Source organism: Hoplias malabaricus, chromosome 10, assembly GCF_029633855.1.
Source record: "Hoplias malabaricus isolate fHopMal1 chromosome 10, fHopMal1.hap1, whole genome shotgun sequence".
In the NCBI taxonomy this organism is placed as follows: Eukaryota; Metazoa; Chordata; class Actinopteri; order Characiformes; family Erythrinidae; genus Hoplias; species Hoplias malabaricus.
In genome coordinates, this window is record NC_089809.1 from 34900936 (window position 1) to 34916962 (window position 16027).

General features: G+C 41.2%; 1 protein-coding gene across 1 annotated transcript in view; it reads right to left on the reverse strand.

Annotated features, from left to right (window-relative positions):
- The window catches only part of acvr2ba (activin A receptor type 2Ba), a 51606-nt gene that overhangs the window by 3344 nt on the left and 32235 nt on the right, over positions 1-16027 (reverse strand). Inside the window, exons 2-6 of the mRNA XM_066683030.1 lie at positions 10259-10466; positions 3314-3420; positions 2455-2597; positions 1773-1916; positions 1043-1186 (exon numbers count right to left, since the gene is read on the reverse strand). Coding sequence (XP_066539127.1) covers positions 1043-1186; positions 1773-1916; positions 2455-2597; positions 3314-3420; positions 10259-10466 — 746 coding nt within the window. The remainder of the gene's footprint in view (positions 1-1042; positions 1187-1772; positions 1917-2454; positions 2598-3313; positions 3421-10258; positions 10467-16027) is intronic.

Genomic DNA, 16027 nt, shown 5'->3' on the forward strand with positions numbered 1-16027 from the left:
ACTAAGCTGTCCATGGCAGAAAACACTCACAGACAGACTAGTGTGTATTGAGAGCGCACACACAAACTCAAAACATACGCGAACACACTCATGCGCGCACACACACACACATTCACAGACAGCAGTGGGCAGCCAGCCTCACTGCCCGGAGAGCAGAACAGCACCAAGGAAACATAATGCTTTGGATCATGTGCCTACACGTTTTCCACACACAATAATGCAAGTTATTCATTCATTCATTATCTGTAACCCTTAACCAGTTCAGGGTCACAGTGGGTCCAGAGCCTACCTGGAATCATTGGGCGCAAGGCGGGAATACACCCTGGAGGGGGCACCAGTCCTTCACAGGGCAACACGTATACTCACACATTCACACAGTTTAGAATCGCCAATCCACCTACCAATGTGTGTTTTTGGACTGTGGGAGGAAACCGGAGCACCCGGAGGAAACCGACGCAGACACAGGGAGAACACACCACACTCAGTCACCCAGAGTGGGAATCGAACCCACAACCTCCAGGCCCCTGGAGCTGTGTGACTGCGACACTAACCTGCTGCGCCACCGTGACGCCCTGTAATGCAAGCTATGAATATGCTAACTTTTCTTTTCCCAAAAATTTCACCATTTGCAGAATTTTAAAATTTGTCAGTTGCCGCTTATCCACTCTCACCCTACAATCATGAGGCTTCTAAAGTTCTGTACACATTTTATTAAGTGTCAGTGCACTTTAGAGACACAGGTGTCAAAGATAATACTGGATTTGTAGCAGAATGAAACTATTTTCAAATTTAACGAAACATGAGGATACCCTAGGACTTAAATTACTCAGGAAATGTTTGGAGATTAACTGTAATACTCATTATGTATTAACTACCACGCAATATTCATTATCACATAACTACTAAGAAAAGTTGGTAATGTATTAGTTATGGGTAAAAATACCTGAAGCGTGGGCCTACATAAGAGTTCTTTCAAAAAGAAAATGAGTGTGAACAGGGGTTTGTATAAAAGTGTGAGGCAGAGATGATGTTGCCCAATGACCTTCTCATGGAACTCTGTGATGAGCCACAACTCCATTTCCAGGCTGGTCCCTCGTTTCTCAGCAGCAATGTAGCGTAACAAGTTCTCATGCTTCATCCCTGGAGTGGTGAACATGTCTCTCTCGTTCTGCCATGACTGCTTGTCCTGAGACATAGGGGGAAAAGGACAGAGTTCAGCATAGGCTTTAAAAAAACACCAATAACCAGCAAAGTCTGCAGCAGCTACTGTGCATAAAGCAAGCAAAACTAAATGATTCACTTCGACTCTCCAACTTTTCGCTGGGGGGATTTTCCGGTGAAGAGCAGGCGAGCAGCAAGTCTGACTGAATGGCATTGTCATGCAAAATATATTTAAGTACAGGTGTCAATATTACTCAGTGCTAAATCAGTCTTGAGTATATTACAAACATGCTAAATATTGACATCAAATAAATCATCCTCAGTACCCCCCCCCCCCCCTTAGGAATAACTTGGCTACTGCCGAATCACTGTGTATTTTTATGAATTTGAGCAGAACTGAACTTCACTGAAACGTTCAGATTGTTTGCTTAGTTCCGCTGCTCAATGCGGAGTGCCGTTTGCCATAGTTCAAAATGAATGACCTCCGACTGCTCGGTTCACTTCCTTCGCTCGTGGTGTGTGTGCAAAGTTAGAAGCATGTACTTGCTGCTGAACTGAATGAGTTCAAATATAAAGGATTAACAATGATTTCTATGGACAGTTGCACAAACCTGAATGGGGAAGACCTTCACAGCTACATATTCATTCATCATCTGGGCCTTCCACACACAGCCAAAGCGCCCCCTAGCTTTAATCTCCAGAAGCTGTAGGGGTTTCAGTCCCACCAGAGGAGATGGAGGCGTTGGACCGGGATCCTGCGCAAAGAGAAGAATGGGTGTCGGATGGAATGATAAACAAAGTCAGATTAGGAAAACAAAAGGTAACAACCTATAGCTAAAAACATCTCACTGTATTAGTGATGTATGTTTTTGAATACTGTATGCATTAAGTACTTGTTTAAAACATTAAATAAAAATAGAAGAGCAGAAGAACAATGTTGTTTTGTATTATTTGGTTTAAGAAAAGAATGCAGGTGTTTAAGCTAATTTGAATTAAATCTGGCCAAACAACCACTAGATGGAGACAGGTATTGAGAAAGAGATATTGACCAGGGTGTTAATACAGATGGACTCTAAATTAGGACAAGCTAGAAGTGCAGAAAGCAATAGAGAATGCAACATATTGTAGTGGAAACAGAACATGTATATTATCAGAGACTACACGAGAATGAGAGGAAGAGCAAGATAGAGCAAGATTGTGACAGAGTGAGAGAAAAAGAGTGTAACAGAGTGAAATTTGCCACAGAAAGCTTGAGGAAAATGAACAAGGTTTTTATATAAGTAGTGGTGTAACCTCGTTGATGTCCACATGGCCGTAGGGTGGCTTGCGATGGCGGTACATCCAAAATGCCAGCAGCAGGGCCATGGAGAGCATGGTGATGGGCAGCAGGGAGTAGACCAGCAACAAAGAGAGAGCGGTGGGAGGGGGCTCGATAACTGAGGAGACACCATGTTATAGGTCAGAGAGAAGGAGAGAGACTGCTGAGGAGAGCTAACATAAAGCCTACATGGTGGTGGTAGTATGGGGGCTGATAAATACACATAAAATCCTCCCCTCGTCAAACTGGCAAGGACAATGTTGGCTGCAGAGGCTCTAGAGAGCAACTGGCATGGCAACCAAAGGGGGAGGGAACTTAAAGTAAGCCACGGAATATCCACTGTATTCGCCTGAGAGAGGAACACCACAGAGTTGCGCATTGTGTGGTTCCCCATATCTCTATCCACATGTTTCCAAGCTAAAGTTATTCAGGTGTATTCACTAGTAACGTGTGGCTTAAACGTGCCCTTTTAATAGCACTGGTACGACCTGGAGTAGATTTATTTTTTTTTATTCAGAACCAAGTAACCTTACCACTTGATCACATTAATGTTCTTGTGTCTCAAAGCCATCATATTCTCACAGCAATTTTCAAATATCCAATAAGCCTTCCCTGAAGAGCAGGGGATTCGAGGATTCTAATACAGCAAATGGAAGTGACCAGTCAGTAATTGCTTTAATTTCAGAAGAAATGTATGAGCAGAAATCCACAGACATAATTTACTTATATGGTTTACATGTTAACACCATGGCTGTTACGCTGTATCCGCTATTGTACATCTAGGACAAACAGGCCACGCTGTCCATGTCCTGCAAAAGCAGGATATTCACTCACTTGGGTCGCTGACGTCAGGTAAGTGTGTGAACCTCTCGTTGCAGAAGCTTCCCTCACAGCAGCAGAAGAACACCTGAGGGTTCTCCTCAGTGGCAACACACTCTTGTCTAAAGTTGGAAACAAAAAAACAAAAACCCTTTTAGCAATCAAACAGTTTCCGTACCCGGAGGATGAATTAGAACTTTGCCTGCAACAACCAATGGAGGTAAAACCTGCAAGACACTAGTTTTCCATATTCTCTATATGACTTTATTCTCATATGACTCCTTTTCTGTTCAGCAGCCTAAATATCTAAACATATTTGTTGTAATTAGAGCGGAGAGTTAATTCCAACGCAACCGGGGCTGCTGAATTGTGCTGGAGGTGTAACCAGAGACCAGAGAGGATTTTCAGGCACTTTTGTCTGGAGACTGTTAAATTTAATCACAATTGGATTGGATCACCACCACACTTCTTAATTTTATTAGTTGTTTTCATGATTTTACACAATTTGAAAATCCCAAAAGCCTTTTGTACTGTGAGCAAAACAAGCCGCTCCTCCAAAATAACACAGAACCCTTATTACATTGCTTTCCTTCTGCTTTAAAGCTTTCAGTTCTGAGATACAAGCTTTTGTTGAATGCAATCCAATCCAATGGTGCATAAGGTGCATTTCCTTCAAATGATCCAGCCCGCCCTAAAATGAAAAGCCCAGTACTTTCTACATCCTAAATAAATAAATAACTGATGCATTGCCAGGGCACTGAGGTGCAGCAGGTAGGTGTCGCAGTCACACAGCTCCAGGGACCTGGAGGTTGTGGGTTCGGTTCCCGCTCCGGGTGACTGTCTGTGAGGAGTTTGGTGTGTTCTCCCTGTGTCTGCGTGGGTTTCCTCCGGGTGCTCCGGTTTCCTCCCACAGTCCAAAAACACACGTTGGTAGGTTGATTGGCGACTCAAAAGTGTCCGTAGGTGTGAATGTGTTGCCCTGTGAAGGACTGGTGCCCCCTCCAGTGTGTATTCCCGCCTTGTGCCCAATAATTCCAGGTAGGCTCTGGACCCACTGTGACCCTGAATTGGATAAGCGCTTACAGATAATGGATGGATGGATGGGTGATGCATTGCCTCTAACATTGAAAACAGCTAAAAAACGCTGACCCAAAGCTTAACTCAGAGCACAAACCACTAGGAAGCTGTCATGAAAAACATAAAACACAGGGTGTTTTATCCAGCTTTTAAACAATGGCCCAACAGCCACAAAATAGCAGCTGAAGTTTACAGGCATCCAAATGTAATCAGGAACCTGTGAAAAATTCCACCCACATCCCTCCACTGTTAATGCATTAGCACTAATTATTCCCTCTGGGAGACAAGTTCCATCTATGAAAAAAAAATTAATACAGATTTACAGCTTAATTGACAAATACTTTTATGAATTCATGAGAGAATTTAGCAGCTGCCCATTGGCTTCAAGTAACTATAAAATGTGATAATTTCTCTAGCAAATATAGGGAAACTGCAGGGATGGGCATAATGGCATTATTTACCTATTCACAGCAAATGAGGTCACTTTATGCCACTATATGCATTTCTGAGCATAGTGTAGTAATCCACAACACAAGGTTTCACTTCAAACAGAATAATTAGACTTGTTAGACTTTTTAAAAAGTCTGTTTCAAATGAATATAAATCAGAGGTACATTGTTCCCCATATTGCCCACTTTTAAACAACTGTATATTACAGATATGTCAGATAAAGATCACATCAAACATGCTGGAGCACTCCTTTAAGGATCCAGTTTGACCACCTCCGGGTGTCCAGCCTCAGCTCCAACGAATGAAGCAGAAGGATGGCCGCTGACCAGGCATGGCAGGAGTGCCTTACTGACCTCAGCAGCGAGGACAAGAGGGAGAGATCTAGCACTAGTGTGATGATTCTGCTGATGGAGCACACCCTGACTAATGCTCAGTCAGCGCTCTGTGGCACACGGCCCGTTATTCAGCACTGCCCTCTTTGTAAGGCCGGGACAGGGCACAGGCCTTTGCCCTCATTGCAGGGGCATAAGAGGTGAGCTGAACGAGCAGAAGACCATTCACCCCTCAGAGGCCTGACCCAACAACCCAGGGCTACTCTCAAAACAGCAAAGAGCCTTATTTCATTGTTGATAATTGACCTATTTATGCTACGCCTACAAACGCATTGTCTCTTGTCTTCTGTTGCACAAGCTTTAAAGAATGTGATTAAAAAAAAAAGAATAATAATCACATACATGGGAAAGTGAAACTTTAACTTTTACAAAAATAGTGCACTATACTGTGTGTCCGTAATTTTGTAGCGTTGTTCGCCAAATGTATTGTAGACACCGTACTTTAGAATTTCCTTTGTAAACCACAATGCAATGCACTGTTATGTTAATAACAAAGGAGAATTAGTTTAGTTTCAGACATCCAAGAGACGCAGGAATACATAGATGGCCCAAGAGGCCAGTTTTATCTATACGTGTAATTAGATAATTGCATGTTGATATTATTTATTTAAACAACAATGCTTATACCAGTGAACTGGCAGTGCCTACTTATTAAGTTACTTCTCAGTTACGTTCAAAATGGTTTATGTGACAGAATATGAATACCACACACAAACTGTCACTTATTAACTGTCACATTTTTCCAACAATATGGGCATGTAAGGAAACCAATGAAAGGTGTTCAAGAGCCTCTGTAACATGGAGGTAAACAGGGTAAGGACACTCACTTCGCCTGTTTTAGTTGGTGTTAGTTAACGTTAGCTTGACTCGCTAAACTCGGTGCTCAGATTATACTCGGCTACGTAGCTGCATTACGGAGGTTTATAGTGTCGGATGAATTCGAGTTCGACTTCGATCACATTTACAAGAATAACGGTACCTCTACATTTGAGTTTAGCTTATTGCTAGGCTATTGTCATGAATAATGTTGGTTATTTAGCTAGATACTGTCATAACAGTCAGTCATAACGGTGTTTTACCGCGGCGTTGTTCAGCTGTTGTCCACCGGTGACGTCATGGTCGCGTTCAAGAAATTCCGTAGCGAGCTCGGGTTTTTCCGTCAATTTAATAAAATTGTCAGTTTTAAAGCAAATTAAGCTGCTATTTTCATTTTAATTCATACTTATATATGTCAGTAACTAAAATAAGGTGGAATATTCATGGAGGTCCATTAAGTGGTGCTTAGACTTTAAATTTTTAAAGTGCTGAGTCTCTTAGCATCTTAAATGCTGCTCAGCAAATTTCTGCTTTATTTTCAAATGCATTTACTTTATGCTCTAGAATCTATTTGACATAAACATGTCTCATACCACAAATTTATTCTATGCAGCAAATATCACAAAAACAAAAAAATGAGGTTTATAACATATATCTTACTAATCTCATGTGCCTTTTACAGATTTTCATAAGGCAAACAGAAAAAAACAAGTCTGTTTCTGTAGGTCTATTTTTGTTTAACTTTATTTAAATGGGCACATATTGCTACTAATTCTGTGTTGTACAAAAAAAAAAAGCACATTTAACATATTACATTTTCACACCACTTCAAGTCTATTCTGGCACCTTTACAGAATGCAACTGCTGTGCCTTTTAAGGTGGAAGAGCAAAGTCAAACAAGAAGTCAACTTCACTCTGCATTTCCCGGTCTCACTTTCAGTCCAGATATCAATGCTCATACATTAGAATAAAAGGGTAAGTGGTGGTGAGTGGACATAAGTCTAATCTGTCTTAACCTGCAGGGGAAGCTGTGGGGGCAAACGAGTTCAAGGCTCAGCAGCTAGACTCCACCTTCGACTGCATGCTTTAATACCCTGGAGGTGTGCGGTGATCCACTGACAACCCACACCACGGTGAACGGTATTGCTTTCTAACACACCACCACTCCTTGTGAGCAGCATAATCCAACACCAAGAGTGATGCCCTGAAGATTAAGGGACCTGGGATTGCTGGAGTAATCTTTTTTAAGCAGCAGTTTTGGTGACTGCCCCACTTTCACTCTAATACAGTTGCAGGGAAATTGTTTCGCCAATACTCCCACAGTGAGGAGCTGCACCAGTCGAGCATTTAGAGTTGTGATCAAACAATTCCTCTTTATATGACAACTCCCTGAACATTATGTAGAATTTTAATTTGTATGTTCTGGAATACTAAAACTAAATAAACCAATCTAACGGGAATCAAGAGGCAAACAAATAAACGCTTGTTTCTCAATCGATTCATTTATCAGTGCCCTTTTGCCATCTCTTTAGTTCTGAATCATTTGCCCTTTACAGTAATGGAGACTTATTTTTTAAAGATCTATAATCAAGTAGGGCAGCACTATAAATTATATTAGCAACCATATTGTGCATTACAAACAACAAAAATCAACTTAACCAAAAATTTAGAAGCCATGCAAGATCAAAAATTACTTTATAGGGAAAAAATATTTCAAAACAAAATATAAAACTGTTAAGACACATCACAAAAATGGATAGAAATGAATTTACAATAGACTAATATTATCTCAGACAATTCGCTGATACAATAACGGCATTTCTTTGAGTAACTATGAATCCTAGAAGTCTGCATACATTTTTTACACTACGGAGTTTGATGCTTCAACTCAGGTTCACTATGGGATCCAAGCAACATCAGTGTCTTCAAATGTAATAACATATTTCTGGAAGTCTCTTTTGTGCCTGTGCACAGGTAGTCATGAAAGTAGGTCACCAGTGAGCACCAAGCTAGAAACTAATTCAGGGCAAGAAGTGAGATTAAATAATGGTTGGACATTTTAAAGAGACAAACCAGATTTCTGGTGTACCTTTAGAACCCCTTTGTCAAACTGCTACTAAGAACACCACATTTTAACGCTCTCAGGCCCTAACGTACTGGATATGACTCAAAACTGTCACTTTCAAGCTTACAATTTTTAATCAGAGAAGTGTTTCTACTGTTGGAAAAAACTCCTGAGGTAGAAACTACTTTCAAAATAGACCTGGAATTTGTTTAGAAAAGTGCATCACGTTTTAGAGGGTAATTCACCATAGCAACTTATTCTGGATGTGTAACATGCTCTTGGATTGTAAACAAACTTTTAGACAAATTAGGGCAGAGCTTCTGGCCAAGTCCTTCAGTATTTTTAGGTCAATTGTTTTGAACACATTGCCAGTGACAATGTGGGTGTACTCTAGATATTTACTGATTTCTTGTTCAAGCAAAACGTACTGGAAAAATATAAACGTTTCTTGGATAACTGTCATGTTATGACCAGCTGCTCTCTATAAACAGCTTTATATATATATATATCCATGAAGATTACTATAAACTACAGTATGTAACTGATAAGTTGCTGTTGTAAAACAAGACAGAAACTGCTGTGATCTTATATCTAGTGAAGCTAGTACGTACATTTTAAGAATTATTAAGACGTATGAAAGTGACTGAGTTTAATGTATGAACACATGAATATTAATTTGGTCTGTAAACAAAGACTGCATGTAACTACATATATACACATTACTTATGTCACCATACCATATTTCAGTGGTTGTGTGTTCTATTTATGTTTTCTTTTCAAAGGCCACACTGCCTATTATGCCAAATCTATATGCAGTGTTTTTGTACAAGACTGCTTACTGCACCACTCCAGAACTTGGAAGGATGATTGCGTGGGCTCAAACATTAACAAACCTTTGGATTATATTATCAAAATGACAGCAAGGCACTAAACGCACAACCTGTTTTCTTTAGATCTGATTGCAGCTGGGAACAGTGAACAGGCTTCCAGTCAACAGTTTACAAACATCTGTGTAGGTAGAAGGGCTGAAAGACTGATTGTTTTAATATTGAAATCACTATTGGAAAATGGAATTTTCAAATAGCGAGAGCTACATGTTTAAGAGCTACATATTTAAAGATGCTGTAATTTTTTTTTTTTTTTTTTTTTTTTAAGGTGTGGGGTTTAACCTGATATTGCAGAGCTTGTAACCTAGTTGTTTGCCATTATATTCACTGCTGGAGGGAGAAGTGGGGAAAAATAAATAAATAAATGCTGATTTGCAGGTCTTCTTCAGAAAGCAACAGGCCTGGAGCTTACGTTATAAAAATAATCACAATTGCAATATTGGTGGCGGCATGGTGGAGCAGCAGGTAGTGTCGCAGTCACACAGCTCCAGGGACCTGGAGGTTGTGGGTTCAATTCCCGCTCTGGGTGACTGTCTGTGAGGAGTTGGTGTGTTCTCCCTGTGTCTGCGTGGGTTTCCTCCAGGTGCTCCGGTTTCCTCCCACAGTCCAAAAACACACGTTGGTAGGTGGATTGGCGACTCAAAAGTGTGAGTGTGTGAGTGAATGTGTGAGTGTGTGTGGTGCCCTGTGAAAGACTGGCGCCCCCTCCAGGGTGTATTCCCGCCTTGCGCCCAATGATTCGAGGTAGGCTCTGGACCCACCGCGACCCTGAATTGGATAAGCGCTTACAGATAATGAATGAATGAATGAATGCAATATTGGTGAGAAAAACTGCATTTTCCCCAAATCATGCATTCATTGTCTGTAACTCCTTATCAGGAGCCTAACCGGAATCACTGGGAGCAAGGCGGGAACACATCTTGGAGGATGTGCCAGTTCTCCGCAGGGCAACACACATATACACACAGTTATAGACAATTCTGGGTTGAAAACCCATTTACCAACGCGTGTTTTTGCACCACAGGAGGAAACCGTAGCACCCGGAGGACACCCACGTGGACACAGGGACAACACAGGTCTAGTATTTAGGGGTATTATTAAAACAGTTGATCTCCAAGAGACCTTCATAAGAAATGAGTGACGTGGAATTTCTCAGCACAAATAAAATGATTTATCTAATGTGTGTTATTTTCCCCCATCTATACAGCAACTCTGGACTCTCCCACTACACCTACATAAAAAGTACAACATGACGACTGTAGCTGTAGCTGACCTGTCATAGCAGTTGAAGTCATCCAACCAGCAGCCCTTCTTCACCAGCTCGATGGTGCCCGAGTTGTTGCGCCAGGAAGCATAGCAGTGTGAGCGCTTGTCCTTATCGCCTTCGCACCGCTCCACACCACTCTGGTTGGTCTTCTCAATCTCCCAGTTGTTGTTGTAGTACAAACACTCGCGTGTCTCCACCTCTCCATGGCTGGGTCCTAGATACAAACAGACAAACAAAAATGTGTTTTAGACACCCTCTTCCACAATTGTTTTTGTTGAAACGTGCTCAGGAACTATGCATTAAAATATTTAGATTTGCCATCTTTTTTTTTAAATAAAAATGAACCCTGGTGCGATTGTTCCTTCAGTGTAGTTCTTTTGAAACAAGCGGATCATGGTCTGAGCAGGTAGGTCTCAGTCCATTTCTAAATAAACGGAGGTGCGGTTTGTTTCCAGTATGAATAAAGTACAAACAAAATGCATGTAAATGAACCAAACACAGGATGTGATGTCACAAGATGACACTAAATGTGTCATGAGAGAGCAGAATGTGCTTAAATCAAACAGTGCACCTGCGTTGGTTTGTGCATTGGATACATTTTTGTGGCTTGATGAGGTGAAACAGACCAAAAAAAAAGGAATACAACAAAATTCACTTGGTTCAAACTGCACTGGACTAAGACCAATTAAACAGGACCAATTATGTACTATTTGAAATAAAATATGCAGTTGTTCTGTTCGAACACTGATATGTTCAGAAAATAAAATTATCATTGTCAAATATGCTCACTCAATTTTAAGTAAACAGTGCCTCATGGAAGGCTTTGATTGTTGCTTGTCAACTGGAAATTGTCTCATTCAAACTCAGAATAACCTCTTAAATCATTGGAAAGTGTTATCTGTGAAGCAAGAGGATTGATCTGTTTGTGTTAACCACCATTTTGCAGGTCTGCTAAAACCTACAGTTCAACACGAAACCACAACCCTAGAGAGCTAGGGCTACGCAGTTTCACACAGCTTGTAGGCTCTTCAGAATGATTGTGTGCTCCCTTGCAAAAACCATTCAACGCTCCAGCCTGAACTTGGCTTAGCGCCAGAAAAAGGACCAGCAACAGACCTCCCGTCGTGATGGACAGCCAGCTCTGGTTCCCTCTTGTGTCAAAACAGCATTTCCGAGACCATAAAAGTGAAAGATGATAGTTAGCAGAGGCTAAATGTCTGTTCATGTGAACAGACCTGCTGTAACCTCACAAACAATACAAACACAGCACTGTCAGAGTGAGCCGAGCAGTGGGTGAATGAACAGAAAATTACTGCCAGCAGTGTTCTGGTGGCATGTGGAAAGGTTTGGCTCTGATAACAGATCTGGGAGCTGTTGGGCTACTTTTGTGATGCAAAACAAGGTGAAGGAATGTCTGGGTCAAGCTGACCTTAATCTCACAATTCAGAACGTCTGTAAATCTTACATTTGGCTCAATTAATATTCTGGGAGCAAGCCATTTCTACCGTGAGCTGGAAACTGTGCCAATAAGCACTGTTCCGTTTCTATTCCGTCTACAGGAAGCCAGGACTACAGGAGCTTTTAAAGGGCTTTGATTTAGTAAATGTTGTGATATTTCAATCATCAGGGCACACTCCTCCATCATAGATTCTGTCACACTCTTGGCCTTTCTTCCACAGAAGTGTGAGATACTGGGACCGAGTTGTCCTCAAACCATCACTCAAGTCCAAAATCTCTGAGGAACGTAGCCTATAGGAGGACAGCTTGGCCTATCTATAATGAAGTGAATGACCCAGGGTAGCATGTACGCTAACGCTGCAGAGCCCTTCCCTGCAGGACGACAGAGGGTTGCATCACCCTCACGAGCGAGGCTACGTTTATCAGGTACTCTTTAGGGGGTACTCTATACCCGCCCCATAGCAAAATCAGGTCATTACAGTTTCTGGAATGGACAGAAATGGTGCTGAAAAAGACCAAAGCTGAAGAAATAAATGGGGTATAAAGAAATAAAAATGAGGAGGACAAATATTCAAATATACCCATAAACATATTTATCATTAAATAAAACTGGTGCAGTCTTAGCATCATTTTCACCTGTGTACACTTGGTATTAATGAGTGGCAACAAAACATTGCTACAATTTCCTTCTCCTTCAGCTAAGGACTTTCTCTCAAAACGAGATGAGATAAAGCATATTTGATGCTAAAGAAAATGTATTTTATTGGATTAACACGAGCTAATTATTGGGGGATGTCTTAAATAAGAACCATATTTAAGAAATGAAACATTAAAATATCATATCATTACATGAATAAACATATCTAATGCATAAATATCACCATCTAATCATAACCCTGCACATAAGAACGGTCTTCTCTGAGCCATACATAGAAACACATGAATTGTTAAAAGTCATTTTAGCAATTTAGATCTTTAGAGGACATTCACTCCACATACTAGATTATATTCTACTGTTCCCTACTACAACGTGTACAACGCAAGCTCTTTAACTGTGATCCTGTCATTGCAAAATAACAATTATAACACAAGCTTTTCGATCTGTTGAAGCCAGGAAAATCTGTATAATGTCTTAAGATGTGTTCCAGTCCGAGAACGAATTTCACCCCTCACAGGGTCAGCTGAGTGTAAAATAATGAACTGCACTGGGAATGGATGACTACAGAATAGAGAAACTGTCAGCACAAACTCCCCCTGTAAGGCATAGTGGTCTACAATCTGTCGGCTGAGCTGAGAGAGCAGTCGTACAAGGGCAGCGTATCCTTGTCCGAGCCCAGCAGAAGTGGGGTCAGGGCGAGGATGATAACACCTCACGTGCAGCCCACGGATCCAAAGAGGAATTGCTTTTTTTCATACGGATCCAAGATCAACAACCTTCAGGATGAGTCTCGTGGAGACATTTCAGATATTAAAACATCAGAGCCTTTGTCTTTTGACTGAGAAGAGCTGCATGTTCTGTATTATGTGAAGTGCATGACTAAAGCTATTTATACTTGCATTTCTTTTGGAAGCAACTCTCAGCATTCAAACAATACACAAACCAAATGTCCTCCTAAATTAATAACCTGTGAGTAAGGCTGACATGGGCAAAACAACAGCATGCACACTGGTACTGACAGGGTTAAGGCTTTATTTATTTTTGTATGGGATCAATTTCAAACATATTTGATGCCTTTATTGTGCTCTAGAAGTGCACTAGGTTTAGTTGACACTGGGATGCCGTGCAAAAATAGTTCAATTTTATTCAAAGTACAGTGGAACCTCTACCTACGAACTTGATCCGTTCCGTGACCCGGTTCGTAAGTGGAAAAGTTTGTTTCTCGACTCAAGTTTCTCCATTTAAAATAATGGAAAAGCAATTAATGCGTTCCAGCCCCCACCCCAACAGTCACCCTTTTTGCACTGATATATGTTTACAACAATCTCAAATTAGTAAAAAAAAAAAAATACATGTAGCGTTACTAAAAATAAAAGAGAAATACAGTGGAAACATTAATAAAAAAAGGAATAAAAAAGTTTTAAGTGGTTACATATCGCTACCTTGAAGACGTGACGACTGGCTGGAGGAGTAACACAGACACTGGCTGTATGACGGGAGGTTGGGGGGGGGGGGTGTGTCTGCTATTTACACTAATGCTAAATTGCTAAAGCTACAATTTACTAATCTTAAAAGCTCACTCAAGTCTGGGCGCTGGGAGACTCGCCTATTGGGGTCAGTGGCCATTTCCAGGTGGCTCGGATTCGTTTCTAGAGTCATGGTTCATTGGTGGAGGCAAAAAATATTCAAATGCCTGGTTCGTATCTTGGAAAGTTCGTTAGTATAGGCGTTCGTTAGTAGAGGTTCCACTGTACTGCATTTCTAACCATCAAGTAATAAAAGGTCATCATTCTCAAAAATGCCAAACCAACTTTGATCTGGTCCCATTTCCACTTCTAAAAAACAAACTTCTCTATCAGCATTGGCCGATACATACATTACACAGTGGGTACAAGCACTGGCCCACAGTGTCATCACTGGTATCAGTCCGGCACACACCAACATTGTAATAAAAGTCCCAAAAGACACTGGAGCCGTATCTAAAACATTCCTTACTCAATTCTCTATGAAATAATGAAACATTTTAGCCCTTAATCATCAAACATGTGTACTGTCAAAACTGATTTTACAATGAGCTTTCACAAATTTCACAAATCAATTTGGCTTCTCATCGCTACATTCCGACTCACATCTGGTACCTGTGAGTAATTTTGAGAGGATTGATGTGACAATCTTGACTTGCAGTAATTAAAAATATTAACATAGTAATTTAAAAAAAACAATGGTACCAATAAAATGTGCACACAACCCTGAACATAAGTGGATTAAGTTACACTCACTACCAAAACATCTGCACAAAACAAGGTGTAAATATGTAAATTAATCACTGGTGGGCTGCCACTTAACTTTACACACTGAACCCGATTCACCGAGCGCACTCAAACCTTCACTTGTTTTCCACCCCTTATAAAACTTTCATGAAACAGACGATGAATGGTTTTGTATGTCATTCAGAGCGAGCAAACTGCACTTGTTTGTACACAACTTTGCATAAGAGCCATTGTCTTTTAGTGAAGTAAACAAACCCCTGAAAATAAATGGTTTCCAAATTCTGGTTTCTGGGAATTTTAAAAGCACCGTTATCCTCTGCCCTCAGAGAAGCATACAGACTTGAGTGTGTTTCAGGAAGTGTGTGAGAGAGGGTGTGTTGGAGCAGACAGAACAGTAGGCCAGTGAGCTGTTCATCCCCTGCCTGGCGGGGACCTGAGTGCGTGGAGTCTGTTTACTATACAACATGAATTTGGCAGCGGCAACAACGGCAGATGTTCTCGCCAATCTGTGCGTTGCGGTTGCTAGGTAACGCCGAATATCAGAGTAGCACCGTCGCCTAAACCCGCCCCCCCCCCACAGACAAAGACCTTTTTCAGTGAATCGCGCACGCGCACACATACACACACACACACACACACACACACACACAGGTACACAAACAGTGCTGGGCTGGGCTGTAAATGAGGACAGGCAATGCCAATGTGCTGTTTGAGTTGCTGTACTACAAGGGGCGCATACTAAAAACCCCGCAGCCTCAGCAATGGACACTCTTCAACATTCAGGGCCTGAATTTACGAGCTTCCATGGGGACACTGTGGCTAATGGCGACAGCAGATGTCAGCAACACAAAAGGAAGTATGTCCTAAAGACATTACTCGAGGAACCGGACCCTTTGAGATGCATCTTACTGCCACTGGACTGCTTGTACATTATGTGGGCAATATAATTTTAGTGTAATCAGGCGTTTTCTCCTAGCCATTTACATCAGTTGGCAGAACGCCTCACTAGCTCCTCTCATTCTAGCCCCCACCCCCCAACTACACCCCCCTCTATCCCCCTCTGCCTCTCTCTTTCAGTAACGTGTTCCCATCCACAAAAATAACTAATTCAAAAAGCCTACAGCTAAACCTGTTAAAGTATTACAGGGCTGTCACTAGCCATTACTTTAGTAATCATGTTTTTCTAGTGGTTACGCTGATGATTAATCAAGTAATCAGTTTAGAAGGAGGGCAGATAATGGACTAAACTGAACAGCAACATATTCTTCTCCTTTTAAATTCTTTAAAATACAGAAGAAGAAATACGCTTTAAATACAGATAAACATCCACTACGTGTCAGAAAAGTTTGCGAATAGATGACAGTTTAGGGGTGCTGATAAATGATGCCC